Source organism: Musa acuminata, chromosome BXJ1-8, assembly GCF_036884655.1.
Source record: "Musa acuminata AAA Group cultivar baxijiao chromosome BXJ1-8, Cavendish_Baxijiao_AAA, whole genome shotgun sequence".
NCBI lineage: Eukaryota > Viridiplantae > Streptophyta > Magnoliopsida > Zingiberales > Musaceae > Musa > Musa acuminata.
In genome coordinates this window covers 9,059,038-9,071,521 of record NC_088334.1, presented here as the reverse complement: position 1 = coordinate 9,071,521, position 12,484 = coordinate 9,059,038, and the positions used below count along the sequence as shown (strand labels likewise).

The window sequence follows — 12,484 nt, the reverse complement described above, 5'->3', positions numbered from 1 at the left end:
ACGACGCAGGCGCCGAGCCGCGGCTTTGTCGAGGGGAAGGGTTCCGTCCCGCTTGAAGCGTAGTAGCTCCTGCACCCACGTGATCGGGGCGTTGCCTGAGGCCGTAGTCGCCACTTCAATGGCACGAGCAGGGAGCTCCTCAACCTCCGGCCGTGCCTCGGAGGTCGGTTTTGACGCCAGCTTAGCTAGGGCGTCGGCTCGTTCGTTTTTCTTCCTCGGAACATTGGATAAGGTAAAGTAGCAAAACTTGGGGGTCAGGTCCCTTACCCGTGCCAGGTATTTTGCCATGGTCGCGTCCCGAGCTTCGTATCCGCCGTTGAGCTGCTCAGCCACAAGTTGTGAGTCGGTGAGGACGCGTATCGTGGCCACCTGCATTTCGAGGGCCAGCCTTAGTCCCGCTAAGAGCGCCTCGTACTCCGCCTCGTTGTTGATGGCTTTGAACCCGAAGCAAAGGGATCGCTCGAACGAGCGTCCGTCAGGGGCGAGGAGGACCAGCCCTGCGCCTGCGCCCTTTGAGTTGGCCGAGCTGTCAACGTGTAGGGTCCAAGCTTCGGGAGCCCGCTTGAGATTTGCGTCCTCCAGCTGCGTCAGCTCCGCAATGAAGTCGGCTACCACTTGGGCCTTGACGGCGGTCCTGGGCGAGTACCTTATGTCATGTTCGCCGAGCTCCACCGCCCATTTGAGGAGCCGTCCTGCAACATCAAATTTCGTTAAGACCTGCCGAAGGGGTTGGTCGGTGACGACCTCCACCGGGTGTGCCTGGAAGTAGGGGCGCAACTGCCGAGCTGAGAGCACTAGGGCGAGCGCGAGTTTCTCTATCGGCGGGTAATGCTCCTCAGGTCCACTCAGGACGTGGCTGACGTAGTAGATCGGGAGTTGTTGGCCGGAGCTTTCCTTGACTAGGACAGAGCTGACCGCATGCTGGGAGGCCGCCAAGTAGAGACCCAGCCTCTCGCCCGGAGAGACGGAGGCGAGCCGGGGAAGGCTGGCCAAGTGCTGTTTCATTTGTTTGAAAGCTTCCTCGCATTCTGATGTCCACTGGAAGTTCTTCGGGCTTTTGAGCGCTTTGAAGAATGGGAGGCAGCGATCGCCCGATCGGGCAAGGAAGCGAGATAGGGCGACAAGTCTCCCGTTAAGTCGCTGCAGGTCTTTGACCGTCCGGGGAGACTGCATATTGATTATCGCTTGAACCTTCTCCGGGTTGGCGTCGATTCCTCTCTCGTGCACAATGAATCCAAGGAACTTCCCGGAGGTGACGCCGAAGGCGCACTTCACGGGGTTGAGCCGCATGCCGAACTTGCGTAGCGTGGAGAAGGCTTCGGCTAGGTCGACGAGGTGTGTTCCGGCCTCTTGGCTCTTCACGATCATGTCGTCCACGTAGACTTCCATGTTCCTTCCGATTTGATGGGCGAACATCTTGTTTACCGTCCTCTGGTATGTGGCCCCGGCATTTTTCAGCCCGAACGGCATGACTTTGTAGAAGTACACGCCCTGATCGGTGAGGAAGGCTGTGTGCTCTCTGTCGCCGGGCGCCATCCTGATCTGGTTATACCCTGAGTAGGCATCCATGAAAGAGAGTCGCGCGTGACCGGCTGTTGCGTCGACCAGCTGGTCGATCTTTGGGAGGGGGTAGCAGTCTTTAGGGCATGCATCGTTGAGACTGGTGTAGTCAACACACATCCTCCAGCTTCCATTGTGTTTCTTCACGAGGACTACATTGGACAGCCACTGAGGATATTTGGCTTCTTCTATGAAGCCTGCGGCCAGGAGCCAGTCCACCTCCTCTTGTATCGCACGTTGTCGATCAGGGGCCTGGCGCCGGGCCTTTTGTTTCACCGGGTGGGCGTCAGGTGGGATGTTGAGATGGTGCTCTGCGACCTCGGGGTCGACGCCCGTCATGTCCGATGGGGACCATGCGAAGACGACGGCATTTTCCCGTAGGAGACCGACGAGCTGCTCCCGTTCCCGCTCTGGTAGTTCCGATCCGATCTTCACGGTCTGGTCCGACCGAGCTTCTTGCAAAGGAATGTCAACGGTGGACCCCGTCGGCTCGGGATGGGGAGTCAATTTCTTCTTTTCCCGCGGATCTTCCAGGGGCGATTCGGTCCTGGCTCTCTTGCCCAATGATACGGCGGTAAGGTAGCACCGCCTGGATTCTCGGGGGCTTCCCGTAGCCTCCCCGACTCCAGCGTGAGTTGGGAATTTAATGGTCTGGTAGTAGGTCGAGACGACCGCTCTGACCTTGTTGAGGGTCGGCCGACCGAGTATGGCATTGTAGGCGGTAGGAAGGTCGACCACCAGAAAAGTGGCCATCACAATCTTCGACTTCGGTGGGGTCCCCAAAGTCAGGGGTAAAGTAATGGCCCCCATGGGTGATATTTAATCTCCCGTGAAACCGGTGAGCGCCGAGCACATCGGGCTCAGATTCTCCCTGACCAGGCCCAGCTTTTGATAGGCGTCGAAGTAGAGTATGTCGGCCGAGCTCCCCGTGTCGACCATGATCCTCCTCATTTGTGCGTTGGCTACCCTGGCTGATATTACCAAAGCGTCGTCGTGGTCGGGTCGCTCGGTAGCTCCGGTTGGGAATGTGATCTCGGGCTCCGGCTCGTGCCCCGAGGCTTCGTCAGGCGCGGCTCGGGCATACGCCTTCCTGCCCGACATGGAACCTCCCCCTGATGCGGGGCCCCCGGCTATCACATCGATGTGCTGCTCGACGGGACCTTCTGGGCGAGGCGACTGCTCTTTGTTCGGCCGGAGGTACCGGCCAAGGTGACCTCTGAGGATAAGCTCCTCGATTTGCCTCTTCAGCTCGTAGCATTGCTTAGTGTCGTGCCCGTGCTGCCGATGAAATCGACAATATCTCGATCGGTCCGCGAGCTCCGGCGGGTTCCTCATCGGGCGAGGGTCCTTGAGCAGTCCTTTCCCCTTTTCGTGTAGGAATATTTCAGTCCGGGACGAATTCAAGGTGGGAAGAGGAGGCCTCGGGTCAGGTCTGTCCAACTTTCGTCGGGAGGCGGCGGGTTGTTGCTGTCGGGGCGGTTCTGACTTGACCTTTTTGTGTTCCTCCCGCCTCCCAGACATCCAAGTCTCCGCGGCGATGAACTGACTGGCACGCTAGAGCATCTCGGGGACTGCGACGGGGGGTCGCTCTACGAGCGACCAAAAGAACCTGGAGGGGGCGCAGGCCTGTCATGAATGCCTGCATCAAGAAAGAGGGGTGAGCATCCGACAATCCACGGATTTGGGTTGTAAATCGGTTCACAAAGTGGGAGAGGGGCTCGTCCTCCCTCTGGTTGAGCCCGAGGAGTAATGCCATGGACGGTTTAGGTCGGGCGTACGCCAGAAAGTTAAGCTCGAAATCCTTGGCGAGCTGGTCGAAGGAGGCGATGGTCCCCGGCTTCAGGCTGCCGTACCACGTGCGGGCCGGCCCGCGCAGAGTGTTGGGAATGCCCTACACATCAGGGCGTCGGAAGTTCCAAATAGCGCTATTTGGGCGCGGAAAGCGGCCACGTGGTGTACCGGGTCGGTGGCGCCGTCATACGCATCCAAAGAGGGGAGGCGGAAGTGCGGCGGGATCGCCTGATTTTGTATCTCGGGGGTAAACGGAGATCCTTGGCGTCCGTCTGCCCCGAGCTCTCCCTTTAACTTGTGGACTTCCTGTTGTACCTCGTCAAGCCTTTGACTGACAAGGCGTAGATGAGCCCGTAGGGCATTAGTCGAGTCGGCGGTCGGAACCTCGGGGTCGGGTCGGCTTGCCGTGTCTTCTGCTTCTCGGCTCCCGGGCCGAGCTGCGGGGTTTTGAGGTGAGATGGGGAGCTCAGGAAGTGGCAGGTGAGTCTGGATGGGGGTCTCCCGTTGTGGCGAGGGCCGGGTCGCGTGCGGAGGGGTCCGTTGGGAGACGATCGGGATGATGGTCTGGACCATGCTTGTTAGGGTCCGGACTTGGTGGGCGAGGTCGTGAAAAGCCTCGGGTGATACCAACGACGGGCTGGCAGGCGCGCCGTCGGGGGTTGATAAGCCTGGGTCATTGAACAGTCGCCAGCAGCGCTCCGATACCGCCGCGGGGCGGTCGTCGTGGGTTTCATTATGCGGGGGATGCTCCCCCAAGGCGGGGAGCTCGGTAGTTGAGGATCCGCCGAGGCATATTCGCTGATCGCCTGACATTTGGACGGCCCTCCTTCTAGCGCCAATCTGTTACGGTAAGTAACTTTTTTAGCCGTGACCTCTATATCGACACGGCTGGTTCAGGGCTCCAAATGGCTGGGATCAGACATGGCTTCCCCGGGGGTGCTGTGGTGACTGATGTAGGGGATCTGACTGGAAAGTTCCACGGCGTCAAGTGGGTTCGGCGGCGGTCGAGTACCTGCACACAGGTCGGGTCGGTGGTTCGGCCCGACCCCTCCAACGATCAAGTCAGTGATGGTAGAGAGGAGTTTTTGAGTGAGATCGTCCCCCTTCCTGTTGGGAGCCAGAGGGTATTTATAAGTGGGTTTGATGTTACCTGATGTGCCATCCTGCCGGGGCAGGGTCGTACCTCTGATGGCGTCTGTCGTCGTGGTCGTTGCGTGGAAGGCCGAGCTGCCGCAGGGTATGGGGGGTGTCAGTCAGCGCCATCCCCTGCCTCGGCCGGCCATGAGGGGTCAGCCGAGGAGGTTGTTTGGGTATGGCGGGTGTGGGTGCACGTCGTGTCGTTGTTAATGCACGTTCTAGGGCAGTGTGCCGCATAGGGTGTCCGACGTGGGGGTGCATCACGTCAAATCCGGGGTATTATGTCAAATCAATTTTTTACCCCTATCAGAGGATATGTACCAATATGTGAGAGCAACTAGAAGTCTGTAATGAGACAATGATCAGGGAAGAAGAGGTGTTGGTGGCAAATGGGTTGTGGGTTGTTGATCAATATTGACAATGATCAATATTGTGTAAAGCTGCATATCTCTGTGCAACAGTTCTACAGTTGGGAACTTAGAAATGGTTCTAGATGTTGCTTGTCGAGGCAAAGAAGAAGCAGAGGATAGCAGCTTGGGAGAAGAGCAGACTACTGCTACTATAGCTGATGTAGCAGAGAGGGCTGCTGCGGTTGTGAGGGCTGTTGTGGTAAGGATGGCGGCAGTGGCACTTCTCGCTCGAGTGAGATGCGGGAACGAGGAGGAGAGGTCACTGGCCGGGGAGCAGTTGCGAGGTTGCGTCAGCTCTGCTTCTGTAGGAAGAGGCAAAGGAAGGGCGGTAGTTAAGAATGCTGCCAGCGTAGGGAGAAGAAGAGGGAGGAGAAGAGGGCACGACATAGTGCCCTTGTTCAGCTTCGAAGGATGCCAACGCAACGATCCTGGAGGACGTCCGTGGAAAACGCTACACTACTTTGAGATAGAGTCGTGGTCCACAACGCAGTAGGAGAAGGAGCCGATATTCGATGGAGTTCGATGGGGAGACGGGTCTATTTCGAGATGCTTCGAGATGTTTAGAAGTGGCCTTCACGGCGAGAGCTCTAATACCATGATAAAAATAAAATATAAAGAAGAAGATTTTATTAATTGAAATAATACACAATACTCCATATTTACACATGTAGTTGGGGAGATTTGAGTGTTGTTGAAGTTGTTATCAGGAGAGGTTGTTATCATGTAGTGACAAATTAGTAGTAGTTGAAGTTTGGATTGGGGCTGACTTGCCATCAAATTGGACGAATTGCTAAGTAAATATTGGTTTTACATACGCATTAAGTTTGATGATTCCTGATAAGATAATATACAAGGTGAATTATATTTCCTTTTTTACAATAAGGTTGAGCTAATGCCGAGATGTGATATTAATAGCGATAGAGGGATAATTCATCCCCAATTGTAGCTCGTTATGTGACCGTCCGCTTATCGTGTGGTGAACCCAAAAGAAATATTTTACCTATATTATATATATATATATTTTTTTTGGGTCAAGCCTGTTATAAAGCTCATTAATTTATTATTATCAAAAAATATTTTTATCTCGATTCTAAATAGGTAGATTCTCGATGATGAATCATCTTAATAGTTATTTTTGAGCTCTTGGGTATGTGATCCAAAATGGAGTTGGAGTGACAACAATCAAATAGAACTGCTTCGATATGAATAACATTATGTAATAGCTTTGTAGTTACATAAACCTATCTCCTTATTTGTATGATCTAATTTCTTTCCCTGAGTCTAATAAAATTTGAACATTCTCTTTCCTAACTTGAAAATTATATAGATCTGAGTGTCGCAAAAGAATGTTATGTACACATTCTCGATTATCTTTTTTTTTTTAACGGTATGTTAAGATAGTTTAAAATGGTACGAAGGATAAAAGAGAAATTGAGAATATCTTGATGTAGTTTGACAATAATTTTTTTGATATATTATATTTTATAGCAAAAAAAAAAGCTTTTGATACTACTTTTTAAGACAATCTAGTAAAAACATTAAGAAATTTCTTACATTTTTTCTTTTAAATATACTTTTAAACTCAAGAAAACGATTGTGAATTATATATTATTATGATTAACTTAGTTTTCAATATGAATAATGTTTTAAAATTTAAAATATTTTTATTATATTAAATGACATATATGATGCTCGTACATGAAATTAGACTTAGAGACCAACCTATACAATAATATATTGAATGTTGAAGTTAAATATCATTGATATTCTTGTCAGCACGGTCCTGATCTGTAAGTACTAAGTCATTCGAGATGAAAAACACCTCCTCTTAATATGTCAATTGCACAAAGACCGAAGTCGAGAGAAGCTTCCCAAGTCGATCACTTTAACGCTCAAGTTAGTTTCGACGTCAACTTTTATTAGTCTATGTTCTCGATTTTCACTCTTTCAGTGAGAGTATGTTTTAATACTTGACTTGAAAAAATGATATATTCCGTGAAGATTCAAAGGGGGGTTTGTAACCGACTCGAGCTACTTCTTGAGCTCTTAGTAGAATATTCAATGAATATTTTGCATGAGAGATGATTTGTAACTCTTAAACTTCTACGGAATATTCCACAACGAGACAATTCGTAACAAACCCAAGTTGTCCCTTGAAATTCTATGAAATATTCTTATGAATATTTTGCAGGGAGATAATTTATAATCGCTATACACTTATCCGTGCAAGCAAGTGGGTGGTAGGTCATTTAGGTCTTTTCCTTTGTGACGGTTACATGGTAAGTGATGATTGGCTGATGGTGTATTTTTTATCAACTCGAATATTTTAATAAATATATTTTCTATATGAATGTTAGAGTATATTATTATTTGGAATTTGGAAGGACAAACACCAAAAAAAACAACAAAATATTAGTTTAATACATTATTTTCTAAGCTTTGAACGATGAAATAAATGATGTTATTCAATATTCTATTAATATTGGATGGTTAATTAGTCGTATTTATCGTAAAAAAAAAAAGAAAACAAAGGTAAGGTGATAACTTTGTATATTTAGGAAGCAAATCGTCCAACTTGATGGCCTAAAAAGGAAACGCCGTGTTCTCCATCGGAAGCTAAACCCATCACAGCTCTGCACTAACATTTAATACCGTCCTAACATCTCCCCCCACCCCTGTCCGGCTTCTACTCCATCTAATGCCCAAAACCTCTCTGCCTGCCTCTTAGTCTTGAGAGTAAACAAAGACACGTAGGAACTCCTCATCACCAAGCACGTAAGGGATGCACCTTCTCCCATATAAACCACGCAAACGCGCATTGCCCACTTCTCTGTCTCTCTCTTTCGCTCTCTCAAGTCGTCGGGACGAGTCCTCATAGCACAATTTCTGGTAACTTACAACCTCCTACTATCTTAATGGAGTCTCGGCCGCAGGAATCCAACCTCAAGGAGACCAAAAAGTTGCTGCCACCGCCTTCCGGCGCCGCCTGCTCGCCACATCATCCTCCTCTCAAGTCCCCTGCCTTCCTCCCCTGCTGTCAACTCTTGACCGTCGTTTGCTTCCTTCTCGTCCCACTACGTTTCTTTCTTTACTCCCACAACCTCTCCTCCCCACGCCTCCTCCTACCCCGCCCGGATAACCCTTCTCGGCTTCCTCCACCTCCTTCCGCTAATACCGTCACGGACTCGTGCTCCTCCGGCCTCATCTTCGTCTACGACCTCCCGACGGCCTTCAACGCCGACGTCCTCGCTGCCTGCGACGAACTCAACCCGTGGCAGTCCCTCTGCGTCGCTCTCTCCAACGGCGGTTTCGGTCCTCCTGCTGGTGAACTCGCCGGAGTTGTCCCCGCCAACCTGCTCCCCTACTGGTACTGCACCGACCAATTCTCCTTGGAGCTCATCTTCCATCGCCGCATTCTTACACACCGGTGCCGCACTGTGGACCCTTCCGCCGCCGCAGCCTTCTACATACCCTTCTACGCAGGCCTCTCCGTCGGCAAGCACCTCTGGTCCGGGGACGCCGCCTCACGAGATCGTGACTCCGCGCTTCTCCTACGCTGGATCAAGGAGCAGCCCCCCTGGAAGCGATCCAACGGATCGGATCACTTCATCACGCTGGGACGGATCTCGTGGGACTTCCACCGGTCGGGGAACGACGGCTGGGGCGGAAGCTTCCTCAACATGGCCGGGATGGAGAAGGTGACCCGCCTCATCATCGAGCGCAACCCATCGGATAACAACGACGTCGGAGTACCGTATCCGACGGGGTTCCACCCGCGTACCGCCGCCGAGGTCCGACAGTGGCAGCGATTCGTGCTGAACAGGAACCGGTCGACTCTGTTCGGCTTCGCGGGGGCGCCTCGGCCGCAGGTGAAGGACGACTTCCGGGATTTCTTATTTAAGGAGTGCAAGAGAGCGGGGAAGGGCAAGTGCCGGTCGCTGGACTGGTGGAAGGTGCGGCGCCAGAACCGGAGCGCGGCGGCGATGCGCCTGTTCCTGGACTCGGCGTTCTGCCTGCAGCCAAAAGGCGACAGCTACACCCGGCGGTCCATGTTCGACTGCATGCTGGTCGGGGCGGTGCCGGTGGTGTTCTGGCGGCGAAGCGCGTACGGGCAATACGAATGGTACCTGCCGGAGTCCGGCGAGGAGAGGGAGGGGGAGTGGTCGGTGTTCATCGACAGCCGGGAGGTGAAGAACGGGACGGTGAGCGTGAAGGAGGTATTGGAGGGGATAGGGGAGAAGAGGGCGCGCAAGATGAGGGAGAGGGTGGTGGAGATGATACCGAGGCTGCTTTACGCCGCAGTAGAGGAAGGGCTGGGCGAGGGCATGCAGGACGCCTTCGACGTGGCAGTGAAGGGGGTGCTCCAGCGGTTCCGGGGGCAGTAGCACCGGCGGCGTAGGGATGGGAACGGAATCTTCTCATGAATGGTATTTTGTATTTATTACCTTTTTTAGCATTTTCTTTCTCGAAATGGATACATTCCTTCCGTGTTTGAGGCAGCAACGCCTGCACCGAAAAAAGGCGGAGGAGAGGGTTAATGGAAATCTGGGAAGAAGATGCGTGCACCATGGAAGCATTACGATGCTGGATATAGAAGATGAACGGAGTTAGTTTGCTCTGCTAGCGAAAATATTAATTATTACAACGTTCTGATGTATTCTTCGGCCTTATTTCTTGAGTTTGCGATGTTCATTTCCCTGGAATACCTTAAAAGGAAGCACGACGACTTCTGTGTCAGCAAAAATAACTCCAACACCAAAACTTAGATGAGATGTTTGAAAGATCACTTGTCACCGAGCCTTTTGGATAGACTGATTCTTTATTGTTGATTCAGAATAAGTCATCCATATAAACTAATAAAATATTATACTTCTCTCGTGGGGATAGATAAATAAATAATTAATAATTAGATTGAGAATTATTGAAAATTCATGCATCAAGAAAACTAAGAGTTTGACTCATCAGATAAAATCATCTGTGCCTTTTAATGGACTCATTTTCATTCCAATTGATAAAAAAGAACTCATTTCAGATCCACAAAGTTCGAAAATGGGTTCTTGTGTTGGTAAAGTAATTAATTTAGAATATTACAATCCTCATATTGTTATTTATAATTTCATATTAAGAACTTTAAATTTTCTTAAGTTATGTCTTTGTAAATAGATGTATATCTTCTCAATCTATAATTTAGTTTTAATAAAATCTTTATAGTTTTCTACTTAAAACTCATTTTCTTTCTTTTTTTTTGTCTTCTCATTCTCCTCCTAATTGTCGAAGTTAACGTAAAATGATTAAAAAAAGATAAATAATAAAATGGGACGAACTAAAGATCGAAAATGATGATAAAAGAAATATTTTTTTATGTTTATATAATGATTTAATAATTTTAGGATTATTTGCATTTTATAATACCCTAGAAGATATTCAGTTATATTAACATAGAAGATATTATATTTCAAGTATTTACAAATTGTTTAGTACAGTGCACAAGCGATGGAGAAAGTCGAAGATAGTAAGATACGTAGGTAAAGACTATGAGTCGAAGATAGTAAGGTATGCAGGCAAGGACTGTGAGAAGGAAAAAAAAAGAAGATAAAAGTAAAATAAAATTAGAGGAATTATGAATTGTAAGATATATTTTTTATTAATTTTTAAAGAGACTATGAGTAATAAAAGAGTTGTGGGTAGTAAGAAAAAAAAACTCTAAATAGTAAACTCCTTGATTTAAAATGAAGGGCACTGAAATGGAATCTTGTTGTGATCTTCAACTCACCTTACACTGTTGAAGAAGAACATAAGACAGCGAGCGAGCAATAAGTGACAAGACTTTGTTGCATAAGGTGAATTTCTTCGAGTTGCATGAGTTGCAATACTTTGTTGCAAAATTGGATTAAGACTTTGAGTTTGATGAATCCAAATATTATATTTGTGATTATGATGTGACTTTGGAGGAGAAGGAGCGAAAGATTGAGACGAAAAAAAAAAAAGAATGAAATGACATATGACAACCTTAAATTTTCATTAGTATTGTATGTGAAATATATACGCAAATATTATAAAATAAGAGAAAATATATGAGCTTATCGATCGAAAATAAATGTAAAATATATATATTCTAATAATTTATGGTTGAGAATCATGATAATGCATTGCCATGTTTCCTACGATTATGATGGAGACAATTGTAGTTCTAATATACTGTTTCTTAATATATTCGTTCCTACATTGGAACTGCATATTCTTGATTGCAATATAGTTTTTACGTAATTGATGCGGACAGTTTGTAACTCTCTCTTTGATTGATTGCAATATGATTTCCTCTCCAAACAAAAAAAATATAATATTTTAAACATAATTTTGAATGGTACCACCTGATACGGGCGATATGTACTGGTCCAACGGTATATCGGTACGCAGACCACCCATTACCGAACGGATCATGCTACAGTACTATAGTAATATACTATAACAGTACTATAGTCCTACATGGTATACTGTAGAGTGTTACATTACTATAGTAAGAGGAAATAGCTCGATAAACCCTGGTATACCGTTCGGTATATCCTGATATATGTCTCGATACGTCGGTACCGTATCGTACTGAGTCAACTTTGAAATATCGATATAATACGATATTGTATATCTTATTTTAAACATTCTAATAATACATTGATTGATGAGACGTACAACATGTGTTGTTGTTTGACATGGATTTGGCTATATAAAATATTTTGCATATGTGATCACTTCAATAAGAAATTCGGATTGATTATTATATTATTCGGATCAATTTAGAAATTTCAATAATGTTAGTCAATTAATGCATGTTATCAACGATTCTTATCCTTAGCTCCTTTCGATGCATGCAAATGATGACCTGATAAAACAGTTCAACTTTCCTATTTATTCAGCACTATCCCTAATTTGGCAACAGATACCTCAAATTCGAATGCCATGCAGTCTTCTTCCGAAGGTTTCCATTGCATTCCCATTTCACATCTCAAGCTTTGCTTGGCTTGTTTAAATCAATTTTATGATTCTCTTTAGTTATTCATAAAAAATAAATGATCGAAATATAAAACCCCAGTAAGATGTGAAATGGGAAAGTTGTATATATATATATGTTTTGTGCTCGCTTTCGTTCCAAGCTTCTCAAATCCCTCTATTGTCTTATGTATCGAGACTACCGACGAACTACGAGTTTACATCATCCAAGTGGGCTTGGATGCCAAGAGTGACTGTGTAAAGACCAAATATATCACCGAATCACATCTAAATTATCCATCAATCGGTACAGGTGAACCATGGTTCGATTATAACGAGACTCTGAGAACAAAATTGATCAAAAATTAGAATCGAATCAAATTATATGTATATTCATGTTTCGATTTGAACCAAATCATATTGAAATTGTAATTAGATAGACCTGCAGCTTATCTATTCAGAATTAAAGTGGAATCAGATTTGGACGGTTCGATTTCGATTGCAACGACATAGAATTTGAGTCGAAACTATAATTATAAAAAAAATATTTTTTGTGTATTTATTTTTTATTATTATGTATATGAAAACATATGACATTTCAA

At 47.0% G+C, this 12,484-nt stretch overlaps 1 protein-coding gene across 1 annotated transcript; it reads left to right on the top strand.

Moving 5' to 3' along the window:
* Window positions 1-7,572: 7,572 nt before the first annotated feature.
* LOC135588964 (xyloglucan galactosyltransferase XLT2-like) lies at window positions 7,573-9,553 on the top strand. The gene has a single exon (XM_065081292.1). It carries the CDS (start codon window positions 7,814-7,816, stop codon window positions 9,281-9,283), a length of 1,470 nt encoding a protein of 489 aa, XP_064937364.1. The 5' UTR covers window positions 7,573-7,813; the 3' UTR covers window positions 9,284-9,553.
* The last annotated feature ends 2,931 nt before the right edge of the window (window positions 9,554-12,484 follow it).